Source organism: Onychostoma macrolepis, chromosome 11, assembly GCF_012432095.1.
Source record: "Onychostoma macrolepis isolate SWU-2019 chromosome 11, ASM1243209v1, whole genome shotgun sequence".
NCBI classification, from domain to species: domain Eukaryota; kingdom Metazoa; phylum Chordata; class Actinopteri; order Cypriniformes; family Cyprinidae; genus Onychostoma; species Onychostoma macrolepis.
Window position 1 is genome coordinate 3,527,184 of NC_081165.1, and position 19,003 is coordinate 3,546,186.

Consider the following 19,003-nt stretch of genomic DNA (forward strand, 5'->3'; position numbering starts at 1 on the left):
CCGCCGCAGATTGACCGGGCATACAGAGCTCTCACTAGTAAACCAGTGGCCGGGAAGAAGCCGAGGCCAGTCATCATCCGGCTGCATCGCTACCATCAAAAAGAGCTGATCATACGTGAAGCTTGAGCCAAAAGAGGCAAGTCCAGTTGCTATCTACGAGGATTACACGCCTGAAGTGGTGACTCAACGTACTAAATACCGATCCGTGATGGCAGAACTGTAAAACCTTGGATACCAGCCAACTTTGTTTTTCCCTGCAAGGCTCTCCATCTGGATGAAAGACGGAGGTAAGAAGATGTTCTCTTCGGTGATGGAGGCTGAGGATTTTGTGGAATCTGTCCGTTCCTCGTAACATGTTCCATAACGTGGCCAACGTGTAGGCTACTGTATGACAGTTAATCTGCCTGACTTTTTAGTATTGCAATATTGCTGTTCTCCTTTTCCAGCAATGAAATTAATACAAATAACAGGAACTTTAATCCCATTTTTAATTTTTTTTTATTATTTTCCTTTTTTTTTCTTCCGGACATACCAAAGAGTCTGAAATCAGAATGATACTCCTAACGACACAAAAGGACAAATTAACGGTAACGTTATATGGTTAGTTTGAGTTTGGCTGATGTCGTTGAAGTATTCCATAATGTGTTATTTTGGTTAATAAGCCTGTTTATATATCTGGAAATGCCTTTTTTTTTCTCCCTTCCCCATAAACATTATGATGTTCTGTTCATGGCTGTTCTAATGTTAGACTGCATAGACAATTCTGCATGTCTTTATTTTTAATTTTTTTATTAATATTTTTTTTTTTTACTTCTCAGTTTAGGGCCAACATGTTATCATTGTGTATAGAAAGACTACTTAAATGTATCTCCCTTCAGGTTTTTTCTTCATTCTCTGTATTGCAAAAACCTTTGTTTGCCTTATAGTTGATAGTTGCACATAGTGATTACTATTATTATTATGTATTGATAATAATTGTTTTATTTATTTGTATTAGTTGTATTTGTTTTATTATATTACTATTTTTGTTTTATATATATATATATATATATATATATATATATATATATATATATATATATATATATATATATATATGTTTCTGTGATCAAGGTTCTTCCCGTTTACACTTTTATACTATAAAAGGTATGTTTTGGACTTGCATTTTTGCTTAAGTTACCATTGAATTAGGGAATGAGAGCCAGAAGGATGGAGCTGTTAGCGGAATTTGAGCCTAAGTGCTTAGGAAAGTTAGCTGTTAAAGGTGGGTGGTTAGTTGTGGGAATTGTGTTTTTTTTTTTGTTTTTTTTTGTTCTTTTACTTTTCTGCTGCGCGCTGAAGAGATCACCGTTGTACTACAATGAAGCGCTTTACTGCAGCGTAACTCAAATGCATCTTGTATGAGATAAAAAAATATGTACACAATATATATAAACCGGCTGAAATATTTTGAAATCACTTATACCCTACCTGATCGAAAAAATCCAGTCTTTTTATGTGAAATCAGAGCACCCCCACATAGACAAAATGGCATGATCATAAAACCCCGTGAATATTCGACTGTGAGATTGGTAGTCGAATCGGGCTCCTCCTATCGAAGCATCGAATCGTCGACTAATTGGGGTCACCCCTATAGTAGACAATGTGTATGATTCAGTATCTTAGTTGATATAACGCTTTGCCAGCTCTGATTTCTAAGAGAGACTGATTGGCACTGATTTGTGATTGTACTGTCCTGGCTCATTTGTTATTCCGAAAACTTGAGAAGTGACTGTGTCAAATATTTTTCCTTTCATTAGTAGAATTCATTATTTGTTTTGAAGCCATTATCCATGCCTTTCTGTTTAAGATATTGGGCTTCAGACCCACCACTAATTATAATGTTGTTACTGTGAGTTCTCAGTGTCTGGATCTCCACCCAGATTGATCTCCAATTCTTCTACCATGAAATTATGGAATTTCTGTGCATTATAGCGTTTCTATATTGTGAGTTCCTGCACAGAAGAGACTTTCCTCCCGCTATAATTCTCAACTTTGTGACCAGAGTTTAACTTATTGTCGCAAGACCTGATCACAATTCCTACTTGATGGACTCGGAATAATGGTTCCAAGACGTGTCACTTGTATAGTTTTGAATGGGGAAAAACACAATGCTCAATATGGCCGCTCAATTGCAGGAAGCCCCGCATTCTGAATGAAAGAGCCAATCGCTAATCAGTAAAGTCTGCGTGTCACTACAGCTGCCATTAGAAGTCCCGTTTGCTATAGGAACAGTCAGCATTCTGAGACGTGCGCTCAGGACTGCGCATGCGCACTGGCTGATCTAGCCTGAGAAATAAGCTTTTTATAATGCTATTTGAGCAAAAGAAACAACATTAATGATACAGTTGTTGTCAGATTTCTTTAGTGATTTCAAATATGAAATTTAATCGTAAGCTTAGTGAACAGTTTTGGTGAATTTGATGTTTCCCCATTCAAAGAGATAGAAGCTGCACTTGCATGCCCGAGAGGTGTTTCAAAGATGGCCGCTGAGTGACATGACTTGTCTTAAAGAGACTTTGCTTGTATGGATGTGATTTTCTCACTTTTTAGTATATGTAACTTCTATATCATTATAAGAGCTAGTAGAAGGGTATATATATCTCCAGATAGTGATAAATAATAATAATAATAATAATAATAATAATAATAATGGCTGTTTTTTATATTCTTTGTCCTATAATATATATGGAACATTCAGAACATAGTCTTTGTTATTTAATCTAAAGATTAAACAGTGATTTTGAAGATTAAAGCCTCAACCTCTTGTACTTTTGTTTCTATGGTTCCAGTCAACCTTATGCTGAAGATCATGCAGATGTACAGATGTGCATTGATCTCTTCTGGTCTTCCATGATGTCCTAAATACAAAGCATCTCATTTACACTTAAAGCCACAGTGGGAAAGACAGATGTTGAGACTTGCATCAATCTCCTGCTGCAAATTTTGTCTCTCAATTCAGACATATAGAGAAACAGAGACCAACCATTCTTGAACAGACCAAATAATTCTTAAACACATTCTTAAACAATAAGGCAGTATGGACTTCGTTTCTCTAAGATTTAGTTGTTTCTTTTGTGTTTTGCAGAACTGGTTGGACCTGTCCAAAGAGATCAAGAAACAGATGAGAAGTGAGTATCCCTCATATGAATGGATATGTCATGTAAACTGGTGTGTCACGTAAAATGTTTAACCACAAAATTCTGTCGGTGCCATTTGCCTAGTGACATATAACGCCATTGCGTTTCGGGCGTCCCAAGTTTGAATCTAGACTCAAGGATCTTTCCCAATCCTGCCCCCCTCTCTCTCCCCCACTTCGCTTCCTGTCTACTCTACACTATCCTGTTGTAATAAGGGCAAAATGGCAAAAATAAATCTTAAAAAAAAAAAAAAATTCTGAATACAAAGCCTCGCATATGACATACAGGGGGAAAAAAGTTCATTATGTGCACGACTTAATTTGCTACCCCGTTTTACTAAATCATGCGCACAACTTACTAACTTATTCCCTTATTTTAAGTAAAACATGCACACAATATAATAATTTGCTCACTGGATTTGATTCAACTTAAACATTATGATTTAGTAATGTCTTGCGCATGATTTAGTAAAATGAGGGAACAAATTCTGATGTTGTGCAAGATTTAGTTAAAAAAGGGTAACAAATTATTATTTTGTGTGCACAAATTAATAGATAGATAGATACATAGATAGATAAATAAGTAGATAAATAAAATAAATAAGACATACCAAAATATTGCCTCAACATATCCATTATTTTGTAAAGTTTGTAATAATAAAAGTAAAAGAGAGGTGAGAGAGATCAAAAACTATTAAACAACCTAATGGCTGTAGGGATCAAAGATCTTGCGGTGAAAAAATCGTCTGCTGCAACTGCCCCTCTGACTAATCCAGATGTCATAAAGAGGATGTTAAGCATTGTCCAGTATTGCCTGCAATTTTCTCCTCATATATCTTTACATTACCAATCCCACACAGTCCAAACTCCTGCCGTCTCTGGCCTTAAGAAGTGAAGTAACCACTCCATGGTTTTCATAATGTGCAAAGTGAGTGCAACTGGTCTGAAATCATTAATCTCCTTCAGGCGCCATGCTTTAGGTACTGGCACAAGACATGTTGTTTTCCACAGCAGCGGCACCCTCCCTGTCTGTAGGTTGATATTGAAAATCCTCTGAAGAGGTTCGGCTAGTTTGGCTGCACATTCCTTAAGCAATCTCAGACACACACCATCTGGGCCAACCGCTTTCCCTGGGCGCATCCTTCCAAGCTCTGACCTCACCTCTTCTACTGTAAAGGTCATGGAGGGGGAGCCAGGTTTGTAGGAAGTTGCACCAACAGTACAAGTAGAGGATCCACAGTGGATCCTAAAAGGAGGGTGATTGAATAGTGGGAAGATTTATAGCTGCTGTAGAAGGTTAGCGACCGCAAGGAGAAGTAGGTCCTTCAGAGGCTGGAAAAACACCAGCTGCTCAATCAAACTTGCTGTAAAACAGGTTAAACTCATTGGCCCTGTCCAAGTCACCCTCTGTTGTCTGGCTGTTCTTCTTATAGCCAGCAATATTCCTCATGCCTCTCCAGACATCTCTGATGTTATAATGCTGCAGCTTCCTCTCTACTTTCTTTTTGTATTCCAGTTTAGCCTGCTTTAGACTTTTCTTCAGCTCATGTTGAACATGCTTCATCTTCTCCCTGTCTTCTTCTCTAAATGCCTACTTTTTCTGATTAAGCTGGACCTTAATGTTGTTAGTGATCCAAGGTTTATTGTTAGGAAAACAGTGTACAGTCCTTGCTTGCAGTGTCACAACAAAAAGTAATATAATCAATAACACTACCATCCTATCAATGTCCATGTCCCTACTGTTTTCCTGTGACTTGGACTATGGGTTGACCCTCACCATCACACCCAATCCTAAGGTTTAGGAAATGACTGCCATAAAAATTCCTCCAGACCTCTGGATGCAACAGCAGTGGCCGAAACAAAGAAAGGCCACACAGATCTATCCAAATCCATTCATACCCATGTTTGGAGACCTTAAATGGATGCAAACTGCAAGGGATTCACTTCATCCTCAGATGAAGTACAGTTTATGTTGATGGCCATTGACTGTTAACACAGCAGTTCACAGAAGCAGGCCTATTAACATTATGGTATGAATAAGTGATAGTTCAACAGTTTCCTATCATGTTTGGACTCTTTTTGCTCCTCATGATGCTGATAATAGTTTGAAAGAGGTTTGGTAAAGAAATATTGCATGGGTGAAATGTTAAAGACACTGTTTAACTTTGTACTCCACTGTACACTGGGCAACATCATGGCCACCTTGGACACAAGTGGCCAGTCACATTCCTGGAAAGGAGAGGCGCCAGATTCCAATCTCCTCCTCATCAAAAAGAGATAAAGGTACCTTCCCAAAAGACACTCCTTGTTCTGAGTCTGAGTCCTGTTACCGGGAAGGCAGCAACAGGAACACTCCCCGTTTCTGAGTCTTTCATCTAGAGAGACACCAACAGAAACACCAAAGTTCTGAGTCTCTGATACATCCAGAGAGACAGTAGCAGATACAACGTTCTGAGTCTCTGGCCTGACGAGGAAAGAGATTTCAAGACAGCTAAGGTTTAACTCAGCTCCTGAGCAAACCTTCTTTATCTCATTTGGCTGCTCTTCAGTTGCAAAGGATCCAGCAGTGACGGACCCCGTCTGACTCTTGCCGCTCCGAAGCACAGCCCAGCCCAGTCCGCAAAGGACCTCCGCAGTGGCAGACACTGCCTGAAACCGACGGCTCCTCAACGAGCCAGGCGGGAAAGGACCCCGTGAAGACCCATCTGACCCAGCTGCCCGGTCCATGCTCTAAGGACCCTTTGTGGCACAACAGAAGTTCAGCATCCTCCAGGTCAGCATTAACGGCTACCGGAACGCAACTCTGTGCCCTCCCCACTGTACGCAGTCTGCATCACCAGTGGAAGACGTCTCTACCGCCGGACTGATCACCCGCTTGTGGAACGTAATTATAAACTTACCAAACCTCTTTCCTAAAGACCTTGGCTTAGTTTATACCTGCAGCCTATGTTTCTCTAACCTGTTTAGATAACATTTACTTGGGGTCAGCATTACGAATAATAGCTATATTATTTGTTCAGAGATAAATAAGCATTTATTTATCGTTTATTCCACCAGAGCCATTAAGTGGTTCCCATAAGCAACATTTCCATAGAAATCTCTTCCATTGCTACATTCAGCTCAACAGCATTGCATTCAGCCATTCTGTGTTCATTCCATTTATTTGTTTCTGCGATTTACTCAGTATCTTCCTTCATATTTAGTTGTCTATTATCCTCTATTAGCAGTGCATATTCACTTATTGGTATCATCACTAGTTGTTGTATTTACTCTTGCATATCTATTGTTAATAAAATTGTGTCTTCTTTGTGTTGATGATCCAAGGCTCTACTAGCTAGCTAAATCATCAATCTTTCAGATAAATCAGCTGATCAGCTCCCTCCAATGTGTGCAATTCAAATTATTGAACAGCTTGTGGGAAACACGCCCACATTGCCAAATTACCAGTCTTTGATTGGTGCACTAAACTAAGTGAGGTGGGAATTGGTCATCTGATATACTCATAACCGCACCTTGAGTGACGTGTGACCCAAAATCACAACATCTTAGGTGACGTGAGTCCCACATACTACAGTATCGATGGCACGGCTTGTATCCACTTCTTGTCTCTCTGTTTTTACTTTAGCTTAGCCCCAGCTCTGCAGCAATGGTAAATCTTCTGCAGTATGAATTGTTTAACCCCACATCTTGAACTTCTCAGCGCCTAAAGATCGTCCCTCATATACACCAGTCTGACTGCTGCTTCACTCATAATAAGAATAGAAAAAGCACACAAACACAAACAAAAACGCACACAGTTGAGAAGAGCTACTTGGACATGCTGCCACTCAACACAGTGCATGTGCACATTATGAAGAGGCAGATATTAAAACGAGGGAACAATTTATTATATTGTGCACACAATTAAAAATGTTTTTTTCCTACATGTCATGTGAGGGGCTCCGTATGACTTGGCTCTGTGTTAATTCAATTAATTTAGTTTAATTTTAATTATATTGGACTTGAATTTAAATGACAGGAAGAGAAATTCATTGAAGGAGTAGGGACCCTTCATTAATTCATTAATTTTCTTTCCTTTTGTAAGAACCTGAAATGAAGCAATGAGAACACATCAGTGGTCACAAACTCTGAACCTCTATAAAATCATGCTTAATTTATTGGCTGATGGTGCTAAAGCAATGCTCATAAGGTGCTGCATCACAGTGCCCTTGAAAGTGAATGTTTAGCACTGTTGTAAACCTTTTTTCCTCTTGTCGAAGCAGAGACCAGGAGACGTTGGGATATCTTTCATACAGAAGTTACTGTTTATTGAGAACTCGCTGTGCGTCGCTGTAGTCATCCAAGTCTAACTAAAAGCAGTGATACATTGTAGTGTATATACATTTAGGGGGCAGTGCTTAGGAATGGAAACAAAGCACCTGGGTGACGACTTTAAACAAAGCATGCAAATGAGAAAGACAGACCCAATCAACAACACTCGATTGCATTGATAATCCAATCAGTCTAACGATTCATGTCTGGGCCAGGGGGCTCCGAAAGCCATTTGCAGAACAAAAGATTCGAGTCTGGCTCATTTGGCTCATTTCACTTACAATAGGAGAACAGGAACTGGCAGGGACCTCTTGCATCTGATGTAGTGATCTGACTCATGTCACCATTTTTTACCTTAAATGCTAAATACAAGGTATATAACTTCTTCAGTTTGTACACTATTACATTGGAATCTAAATTAAACATTTAAATAAATTTGTAATCCCACAGCACCATCGTTTCAGATTTTTTTTAATCAGTGCATGATAGTTTAAGCTTGTTTTGTCTACCAACTCACATTCAAGCATATTTGTTTCCCCAACTTGAGTGCGAAATGATGTTTAGAATATGTCTCTCTTATCTATGCACTTTATTGTCAGCAAAGACACATACAACATGTGTCTCCTATTTGGGGGTCCATCATGCAGAGGCCACTTTTGAATCTGGAAGCCCATAGTACGAGTTGCTGACATCACAGGTGTGCTCTAGCCACCCAGCTACTAGCACCACACGGCCCATCAGCCAGCACATGGGGGACCTGATGCTACCGCTTTCTCCATCTCCTGACCTGCATTTTTCAAGAGACATTTTCTGTCTCAGGTGGAGGATGTACAAATGCCATATCTACTGTGGTGTTGGAGTCTGAACAGCACAATGAAATCTGAGCTAGGACCTTCCAGCGGAAGGGTCCCTACTCCTTCTGCAACTTTCTCAGATTTCCTGAATGTGATTACATGGCTTATTGAGAAGCTTCATCTCAAATGGCCAGAAAATTCACAATCGGAGGAACAGAAATCTTTTTGATTACATTTTTTTTCTGCTGGACCAGAGAGCAACCACATCTCGCAAGGCTGTTTCCCTTTTCTCCAGATCTTCACTATAAAGTTTCAAGATCTTGGTCATATTTTGCCAAAATTACTAAACAATAGGGGTGGGACAATAAATCGATGTGCCGATTTATTGCGATATTGCCTCAAGTCGTTATCGATACTCTGGCACCAAGTATCGATATTTTTTTTAAACATACAAAAGATCTAAATTCATTCCTACACTATGGCTATTTACCACTTTGGCTTACCGGAGCGGCAGTAACATTACCTCCAGACTTCTTGTGGTGGCGCTTCCCAGAATGCGAATGGTCAGATGAATGGAAATTGTAATTCACAGTGAAGAAGAAATACGAGCGTAATGACAGACCAACAGAAAATCAGAGATGCGTCTTATGTTTATGGAGATGAGAACTAAAAAACTGCCCCGGAACAGCTGTCAGCGTGGACTATAGGCACCGATCACTTTATTATTGCAGAGCGCATATTTTAGTCCGTGAGTAGCCTAACCTCTCAGCTCGGATCGCAGGTGGATTTCCCTCAGGAAAGAAAGAGCGCTCTCTCTTTAGATATTACAAGTGCGCGTTATGCAGCAGAAACATAAATCTGCATCTATGGCATGGACGACAAAACAAAACCTTGTCAGAGCCGTAATGCGCCGCAGAAGTGTGTGGTGTGTGTGCTTGCCGTGTGTTTACATTTGAAATAATGAACTTGAGCGTGCAAAAGACGCGGTGCGAATATGTCATGTGCGGGGCTCCGTTTTTATGATGAGAGGGGAGGAAAGGTTGAGAAAGCACTCCAGATAAATTTTGAAATGTACCAGGATTATATATGTATATATATATATAGCCTATATAAAGTTGATAAGCAATTAAATGTGTTGGTTTACACAAAGAAATGTGTAAGCTTTTGATTAGTCCAAGAATAAAATGATTAATGTACTTAACGTTAAATTTGATTTACAGAATATTTTGTGCCGTTTTCTATCAGTTTGGACTTGAATAAAGAGAGAAAACTTGCACTTAACCTTTTCACAGGCATTTTGTTTTCATAGTTAGACAGATATCGTTATGTATCATTATAGGATTGTCTAGCAATATATAGATTGTCGCAGAATCGCTGTATTCATGATATTATCATATCATGAGCTATGTATCTTGATTCGTATAGTATCGTGAGGTACCATGCGATTCCCACCCCTACTAAACGAGGTGGCAGCAGACTTTACTTACGCCTGCCACACTGTGGCTTCAGGTCACACAGCATTGGCTCTGCACGCCCTGGTGGCCTTGCAGGTTGACGAGGTTCACGGATAAGGTGCTGGATTGGGTTCTGAGGCCGTTCGTGAGTTCTGTAGGGCATTGAATTTTGCGCTTAGGCCATGAAGCACATTGCATGCTCAGTGAGCAAAGCATGGCAATGATAGTTGCAGTGGTGGCTCTGTATTGGCAGTCTGAACTTTGGTATGTCTCCAGGACAGTGTACCTCGGGAGATTTTGCATCAGAAGGACATGCTGTCCAGGGCACATTTGTCACATCTAGCTAGAACTTTGAAAGGCTGAGAGTTTGGCCCCAAAATGGGACACTTTATTATTAGATGGGTTGTCCTGAGCTCTGGCAGGTTAGGGCATTGAAGGCTAATGTTGGCCAGACAGATACATTTTTGCCAAGAAACTGAGACTTTCGCATTGGTTGCTGGATGTGATTTTGCTGGGGTCTATGAGGTGTCTGGATTGCCTTCATCTCTGGATATTCGGGCCCTTGCAAGAGGTACCTATTTACAGACCATTTGTATGGTGGAGATTGGTCCTCTACCCATACTTCAGATTTTATAACCTGTATTATGAATAAGCTTCTACAAATGGTTTGAATGTGTGAGGCTATATCTTTCCCACTGTGTGATTATGCAGTATTGAGTTCCTACTCAATGTAAGCCTGATGTAGGAATGAGAAGCTGCGTAGCTGCCTATACTCTGTGTTGCTGCATAGGTAAGGTTATTGCACTGTACACACTCTTAGAAGGGCTCTATGATGCAGCTCTTTTTTACCTTTATATAAAACACCTTTATATATATCTGCTGAAGTATTAGCACCATCAGCCAAAAATTGCTGTGATTTTTCAGAGCCCTGACCTTGTGACCACTGATACGTTCCCATTGTGTCATTATATAGCATTTCGTTCCTACTTAGTAACATAGTAACCTAGACATTTTGCAATAAAACATAAATATCTACATCATTAATTTAAAATAATTATGCCTAATTATTCCGATACTGTATGTAGAACACATTTAACCCAACTGATTTTACATAACTCTAAAGTTACTTTCAGTACTGCAAAACAATTAGGATAAAAACATTTTAAGACCTTTCTAAATTAAAGGATAAAGAAAAATCACACAAATCAGATTCACTCAAACAATTAGCCCATATTTACAGCCCTGTCTTGTTCAGTACTGATCAGTTCACTTGCTCTGACCTTTGCTTTTATTTGCTACAGGCAAAAACCACTTAAATGCTGTCCAACCATGAGAAAAATTTGTTTATCAGTCAACCACTCTGCAAGCATGTTGTGTTTTTTTGCTCTCACTTTGTATGTTTTTACAGCATCTTCTTGGCAATTTAATTTTGCTGTCAAGTTTTATCCACCGGACCCCTCCCAGTTAATGGAAGACATTACAAGGTGAGTAAAGTTACATGTTACAGCTATTTCTCAACGTGTATGTATTTTTTTTTTTGGCAAGTACCAATATGTAGAAAGCAGGATCGCTGATATATGCATAACTTAATGTGACATACATAAAATTCCTAAGCATTTTGTTTATCTGTGTAACTTTGATTCCTTGAGTTGGTTTACTCAACACTGTGTCAGTCTGATGCTATGCGAACACTATAACACAACAGCATACTATGAAGTGATCAGCAATTTATTTCCCTGTGAGTAAACAAGTCAATATCAAAACTACAAAACCTGCTAAAAGTTCATACTTTAGAGGCCTAACCTGCCGTCACCCAAATACCTTCCAAAGACACTCTTCTAGCCAAAACCTCTTGTAGAGTGCACACAAAAGTACCTCACACACCTCATAGGCCTTTAAAATTATATCTCTCACAAAATGCAACATTCTTGGTAGCCACAAAACCTTTGTTACTACCACCAAAACAAATGAACAATTGTTCAATGCAAATCTTCATTCAACAACCTAACAGAGCAAAGCTTGTGCAATCTCTCACTCTTCCACGACACAAAGGTTGGAGGAGAGAAAGACTGCAGCACAACAGCTTGAGAGCAAAACAGAGTTGAAGCAACTTTGGGAAGATAACCAAGCCTTGGCCGCAAACGTTTACAAGCAAAATCCATACAGCAAGAGCTTATAGACAAAGCCTGGAAATCTTTAAATGCCATCTCACCCCACGCACAAACCTAAAGAAATGCAATTAACAAACATTTGCTGTGCAGCAATACCCTCTACATAAACCAGTGGAAGACAATTACCGCTCTGACTTATCATGTCACCTAGCAGAATGTAATTATCTCCTCACCAAACCTCTTTCCAGAGACCTTGGCATTAGTGTGCATTGTCAGTATATTATTCATCTCCAGCCTAGCTTTGGCGCATTTGTTATTTCACAAGGCTTGATAGAGGCAGAGAGAGAGAGCTCTGTTCCCATACAGGCCTATGTTGCTAAGGCATCTTGGTAGCTTGAGCCACTTCCTCATTATGAACTCACCGTCCTCTCCAGCCACTCAGCATTGGAAAGTGTGACCTCATAGGTAACTGGCCACACGAGATGGGGCAGCAACCCAAATTGAAAGCACCACAACTTTGACTTTCCAGGGAGAAAAGTGTTGTTTATTTTCCTGAGGCCACTAATTGTCTCCCACCTTAGTTGCTCCACCTGTTTGGAGTCTTTGAGATCGGCAGTGTACCAACGTCCAAGATTTCTCCACGACTGTTGGTATTGGCTCTCCATTTATACATAGTAATAGTAATAATAATTATAATAATAATAATTTACTATAATACTTATAATAATAATAATACAGAATCATTATTGTAAACAACAAATATAAGAAGAAAATGATCAATATCAAAAAATATCAAATACAGTGCTGTGACAGAACACATTAACTTTTATTATTATTAAAGTAACTATAAATTACACAACATTCTAATTATTTTCAAAATAATTTTAAAGTTAGAATTTAAAAATATATATATTTTTTCCTGGTTTAATAACATTTAAAATAAAGTAGTAGTGGCTGGAACAGATTTTCAGTATCACCTTCACCTAAAAAGATGCAGTCTAATCCCGTTTACATGAAATAAACCTGCTCCCTAAGCAGGTTTGAGCTAATGGACCTGTTACGATGACAGCAACTCCAGGATGAGCTTTGAAGAATTTATTAATCCTGGATCATGTCAAATCGCCAACAATAAAATCCAGCTAACTGAGTAATCCACATATGAAGAACGGGCCACTGATCTGGCAAAGACTATTTTAAGGTGTTGAACCAGGCAGTGGAAATGTAAAAATTGTCATCGTCAACAAAGTGAGGATTAAAAAAAGTTTTGAATTTGGTTAGAATTTGGGTACTTCTGTGGGCAGGTTAAAAATAAATATTGAATGATCGTGCATTAATTGGTCTGTTTCCTTGCTTGATGTGAAAGGGTATTATGTCACTGATGGATGGATTTGGGGGTCAAATTTGGAACTGCATTTTCAGAGTGATATTCTAAACAAAGTGTGATTAGGCATTTGCTTAATATTTCTTGGGTAAATGGCAATATGGGATCTAAATCTCCAGTTGGTCCCTTATTTGATTTATAAATCTTGTCGCAAAATTATAGCACATATTGTGGTTTATAAACAGTAAATGGTGCAATGTGAGCAATGCCCACAAGCTGTGCATACGCAATTACATGAAATCATTATCCAGAAGCTACAAAATATAGAAATTTAAAGTAGAAAGTAGAAATATTATCGGTGCCCTGCTTTTAGAATAGTTTTTATATTAAATGGTATATTTAGTTTTAATGGCAGGAACAAATTACTTAGCTGTGAAATTGAAAATATTTTTATTTGAATAACGATCAAAGATGCACATCTGAACATGGCATAGATACACTGTTGGACTTGCTCAGTGGTTGACCGGTTCAAACAGGTGCAATAACCAAGTAGGCCTACAGTACAACCGCTGTCGCACAATATGCTAGTGATTTTGTGCTACTGCACGCTGCACATCCGTATGCATCACAATGTCCATTAAAAGCACTTTTCTTCAAATGCATACAGTTGCAATCAAAATTATTCAACCCCCCAGAGACTGCAGTACTTTACATTTAGCCCATGCATGTGCTTAAGTTGAATAGCAAATAAGTCAATAGAGCTCTCACAAATGCTATACAGAAGAAATAGTTGTATTACATTAGAAAGTCTAAGGCTACATGAAGATTTCCAAGACATTAAAGTTCCTAGAGACAACTGACAATCTTATTCCGTAGCATAAAATGTGTTGTACCTGAGCAACCTAGAAAAACCCGCAATGTACTGCCAAATACTTTCAAGATGACCCAATGAAACAACATAAACAAGAACCGACAAACACTGAGGGAGAACTGAGGACTTATAAACATGGAAACACAAGATATACATGTTACAGTTCACCCCCTCCCTGGAAGGCGCGTCCTCACACCATAAGTAGTCCAACTGAGGAGGGAGGATGGGGGCTATGGAGGAGGGCTTGTAGTAGGAAAGGGGCAAAACCAAAATATACCAAAGAATAAATCCAATTGGGAGTGGAGGTGGGAGGATCCAGTGAAGAGCCAGGAGAAGGAGGAGCCAGATGATGGTCCAGAGACCAGCCAGGACAAGGCCCCGGGGCAAAGTCAAGGGAGGGGGAGCCATGGTGTTAACTTGGCAGAGTCCACCCTGGGGACAAGCAATGTAAGGTAAGGAGGGCCAAGGCAAAGCTGATGACTCATGTGAGCGAGGTGAAGAAGGGGACCTGGAAGACCACAGCAGAGCCGGAGCAACTGAGGACAATGGTAGAGCTGGAGCGAAAGAAGAGCCAGATTGAGCCTCAGGGGATGGAGGGATGAGGACAAGCCAGAGGAGTGGAATCCCAAAGCAGAGTAAGGTTGACTTCTGACCAAGGCAGAAACTGAGGGACAAGGGAGCCCAGTGGAGCTAGTGGGATGATGGGTCACACTGGAGATGAGAGAGCAAGGAGGCAAGGCGGAGCCGATGGGTCTGAGGGCCAAGGTGGAGTCCAGGACTCAGAGGCAGAGACAGAGAATTTTCTTGCCTATGCAGAACAGAGATTCAGGAGACGTAGAAAACTCAGGAGAGCTGGGCAGAACCAGTTGTAGGAGACTCAGGAGATTCAGGAACATTGGGTATTACCTCCCCAAAAGAACTTCGCTGCTTTTGTGGAGTGGGTGCTAGTGAACAACAATTTGGCTTTCACCAGATCCAAATCCAAAAAGTCTCTGGTGTGATCCTCCAGGAAATGGTCGTCCTTCTCTGGGCATAGGAGTTGGACAGCAGGCAAGTCCATTGGGGAAAAAATAAATAAAACAAAAGAAAGAAAAACACTGCTAAATACTAAACACTGTCTTGGTCAGTTCTTCTGTTAACATACATGTAATAAAGCTCATGAATATGAACATAAACACTAGGAAATAGACTTTAATAAAGATACTGAAGATAGGAATAATTACACGCCAACATAAACGAGAACTGACAAACACTGAGGGAGAACTGGGGCCTGTTTCAATAAGGAGGTTCAACCATCTCTGAAACTTGAACTCTGAGTTGACTTACCCTGAGATGGGAAACTCTGAGTTTTCCGTTTCAGAACAGCTGAATTGTGTCACTCTTAGTAGGTTGACTGAGTGCACATGCACCATTACTATGAGAAGTCATGATCAGTGGAGCTCCGAAATTATGATTCACCACGGCAACAGCACCCGACAAAAAGACGTCCACATACTTCGAGTCAACATGTAAGTTTAATTCCTAAATACCTTATTATATCAGAGGTGAAAACTGTAAATTATTTAACTAATATTCATTTTCATGCTATCCCACAGCAAAAATAAAATAAAAAAAGAACGTGGCAGCAGCTAAAAATGAAGTATAAAAACATAATTCAATCAAGGTAAAGCTTTAATTAAGCCTTATTCGGACGGGACTAGCTTTACAGGGGGTCGTTAGCGAAATTTGTGTTTCCCTTCCAAATCTGCCACGTCTGTGTTTTTCTCACACAACCTCTGTAATAATTCCAGAGCAAATTACCTACTGTTTTTCAGAAAACTGAATGATCCTCTGAGAAAACTAATCCCGTCCGAATGCGATGTCTGTGATTGCCGGTGAATTTTTTTTTTTTTCCACAACGCATTTCCTTGTGTGTTTTGGCCAGTGTGAATTACCGTAGACACTCTAACCGTGCGCACATTTGATATATGTTTATATATATGTTCTATAGTTTAGAAAACTAGTCCCATCCAAATAGGGCTTTTATAAGAGGCCACAGGTGTTCTTATCAGAACTCAGTCAACCAATCAGAACACAGCAGAATTTTCTACAGCTGCCTCCAAATATGTTAAAGGGGTCATATGATGCGAGTTTTGATTTCAAGATTTTCCTTTCTCTTTGGAGTGTTACAAGCTGTTCGTGCATAGATGAGATCCCTAAAGTTGCAAAGACTAGTCCCAAACCCAAAGAGATATTCTTTATAAATGTTAAGACTTGTCCACGCCCACCTAAAACGGCTCATTCAAACACGCCCCCACATGTCTACGTCACGATGTGGAATTATTTGCGTAATGCCGCCCAAATGTTCACGCAAAGAAAGGCGGCGTGGTGTAACCGCAGTATTGTTGATGCAGCCATGTCAGGGAGACGCTGTGTATTTCTATGCGAAAGCAAAAGCACTTTATTTGGCCTTCTGAAAGTAGATGCAATTAGGAATCATTGGTTAAGATTTGTTTACAACACAACAGCACAACCCAAATGTTCGAATTTGTGCAACGCATTTTATGGATGACAGTTTCGTGAACCTAGGAGAGTACAAGGCTGTGTTTGAAGGCTATTTCTAAAAAAAAAAAAGGGTCAATTCCGACTTTACTATGACAATCTGGCGCTTCTGAATCAGCGACCTTTCGGGCTTGAACTGATAAAACTAACTTGAAAGCTGAAGCTCGCGATTATGGTAAGGGGCGTTACATTTCCAACGTGTGCTTGTGGTGTTCCACCGGACCAAAAAGTGGAGTCCAGGTTGAAGGTTTGATGAGTATTCGGTCTTTTACTTGCGCTTCTGAATTTATCAGGATTTAATAAAAATTTTAGTCTAGCTCCGTGTTCAATCTGACTCCAATTTCAAGTGATCATTAAATTTAGGTGATATTTCTAATTAAAAACTGATCACAAATATTGATTGTTTATTAACTTATATTTGATTATTCTAGACATTCCATATTCTCAATTATTCGTTCATTAAGGACCTAATGTCTCATTTGAGCCTTGCGTTGGCCGGAGCACAGATCTGAGAACACTGAACTGAATGAACCACTTAGAGCGCAAATAGAGTTTCATGGCTGAACTAATTATTTCAGTCATGACAACTCTCGGAAAGGATTGATAAATCTTTATTAATGTAAAATAGAATGTGCATAAGTTTGGTCTTTGCGGACTAGATCTGCTACGCTGCTGCTGCTGCGGAGCAGTGGTGGACACAGTAACAAAGTAGTTTTATGTGTGTAGATTTTAGCGGCATCTAGCAGTTGAGGTTGCGAATTGCAACCAACGGCTCAGTCCCCCACTCACCCTCCCTTTAGAGAAGCTACGGTGGCGATACAGGGCTAAGATGTCGTAGTCTGAGACAGCAAAGAGTAGCCGGCAATGAGGTTTATTAATTTATTACAAAGGTCAATTAAGGAATTATATTTACTTAGTTATTCAATAAATCGATATGTTATTACGAATATTATTGTTATTTGTTCAGTGTTTTATTCGCAAGAACAACAGTGACGAAACACGCTCTGTTTGTCCTTTAAGGGCTACTGTACAAAAATGGTGGCGACTTCCATGTAAGGGGACCCGCTGTGTATGTAGATATAAATAGCTCATTCTAAGTTAATAAAAACATAGCGTTCATTATGTAAGGTCTTTTATACACCTCTGAAAGCATAGTTATGTATATTATATTGCATTTCTGTCAATAGATCCTCAATATTACACACTGCACCATTAAGTACATTTTTCAAGTATGTGTATTTTACTGGAGTAGTTTTATTTTGAGGAACTTTTACTTTTACTTCAGTACATTCCAGAGCATAAGATCATACTTTGTACTTCACTACATTTCATAAAACATATCGTTATAATATATCACATGCTCTGAGAATCATGATTCATTCTGATTCATGAACAAACTGATTCTTTTCAATGAACCTGTTAAATCGTTTCGCAAATCGCACCAAACGATTCATTCACGAAGCTGTTCTTGAGTCGACAACTCACTGATTCAAATGATCCGTTTAGAGCATGTCCCCAGTGAACTGAACGGGGAAATCTTGTGAGCGCACGCGTGACTGATACTGTGAAAAGTAAGTTACTAATGTCGAATTTTAGGATTAATTATTGTAACTGAAAATCATATTTAGGTCAAAACTGTCAGTTGTTTGTGAACTACATCTGCTGTTGATCTGTTTAAGCCCACTGAAATGCTTGAATGCAGACATATCAACATCAGTGTCTCTATGTTTTAGGTCAAAAAACGGAAACATTAAAATAACACAGATTAAATAAAATAACTCATCCACGTTCATCTTCCCTGCTGCTGTAACGTTAGCAGTTTTATTAAAATGCTGTGCATTTAGCCCCATGTGATGTATGTTTTTATGTTGTTTATCAACAGTATACATTTTTATATTGTTTGGATCAACTGGCCGAGTAGACATATATAAAGGTTTATTCATAAGTTACCATACTGAAAATAAGTCAATATTGTTAGCTGTTGCTAACTGTCTAGCTAACAAGCTTGCTGGTGCTAAGTTGAGGTAATTTTTTTTAGATATAAAGTCAAAAAAAAAATTTCAACCACCTAGATAGATTACATCTGAGGGAAAAAGAAAGGATGTGATGTTCAGAACATGGTAACTACAGTAATTATCAAAGTGGGAAGTGATGCCCTCAGGGGGCATTTGGCCAGGGGTGTTTTTATACCACAGACAAGGTTTGAGAAAAAAAAAAATAATAATGAAAATATAATTATATTTTCCTTAAAATGTTCTTCCCAACTTCAGGCCTTATTCTCATATCATATATAACTGTGACGTTCTGCAAAACAACAAGCTTTAAAACACTTTTTTCTTACTGGTGAAAATTAGATGGTCAAATCTCAGGTATTCTCTCGCAGTGTAAGCTTCACAGTGGACATTACTACATCGCGCTCATC

At 39.2% G+C, this 19,003-nt stretch overlaps 1 protein-coding gene across 15 annotated transcripts in view; it reads left to right on the plus strand.

The window, feature by feature from the left end:
• Positions 1 to 19,003, plus strand: part of LOC131549370 (band 4.1-like protein 1) — a 303,307-nt gene that overhangs the window by 123,699 nt on the left and 160,605 nt on the right. For all 15 annotated transcript variants that reach the window (XM_058791485.1, XM_058791490.1, XM_058791497.1 and 12 more), the window contains 2 exons: positions 3,128 to 3,170; positions 11,146 to 11,221. In XM_058791485.1, the coding sequence (XP_058647468.1) occupies positions 3,128 to 3,170; positions 11,146 to 11,221 (119 nt within the window). The remainder of the gene's footprint in view (positions 1 to 3,127; positions 3,171 to 11,145; positions 11,222 to 19,003) is intronic.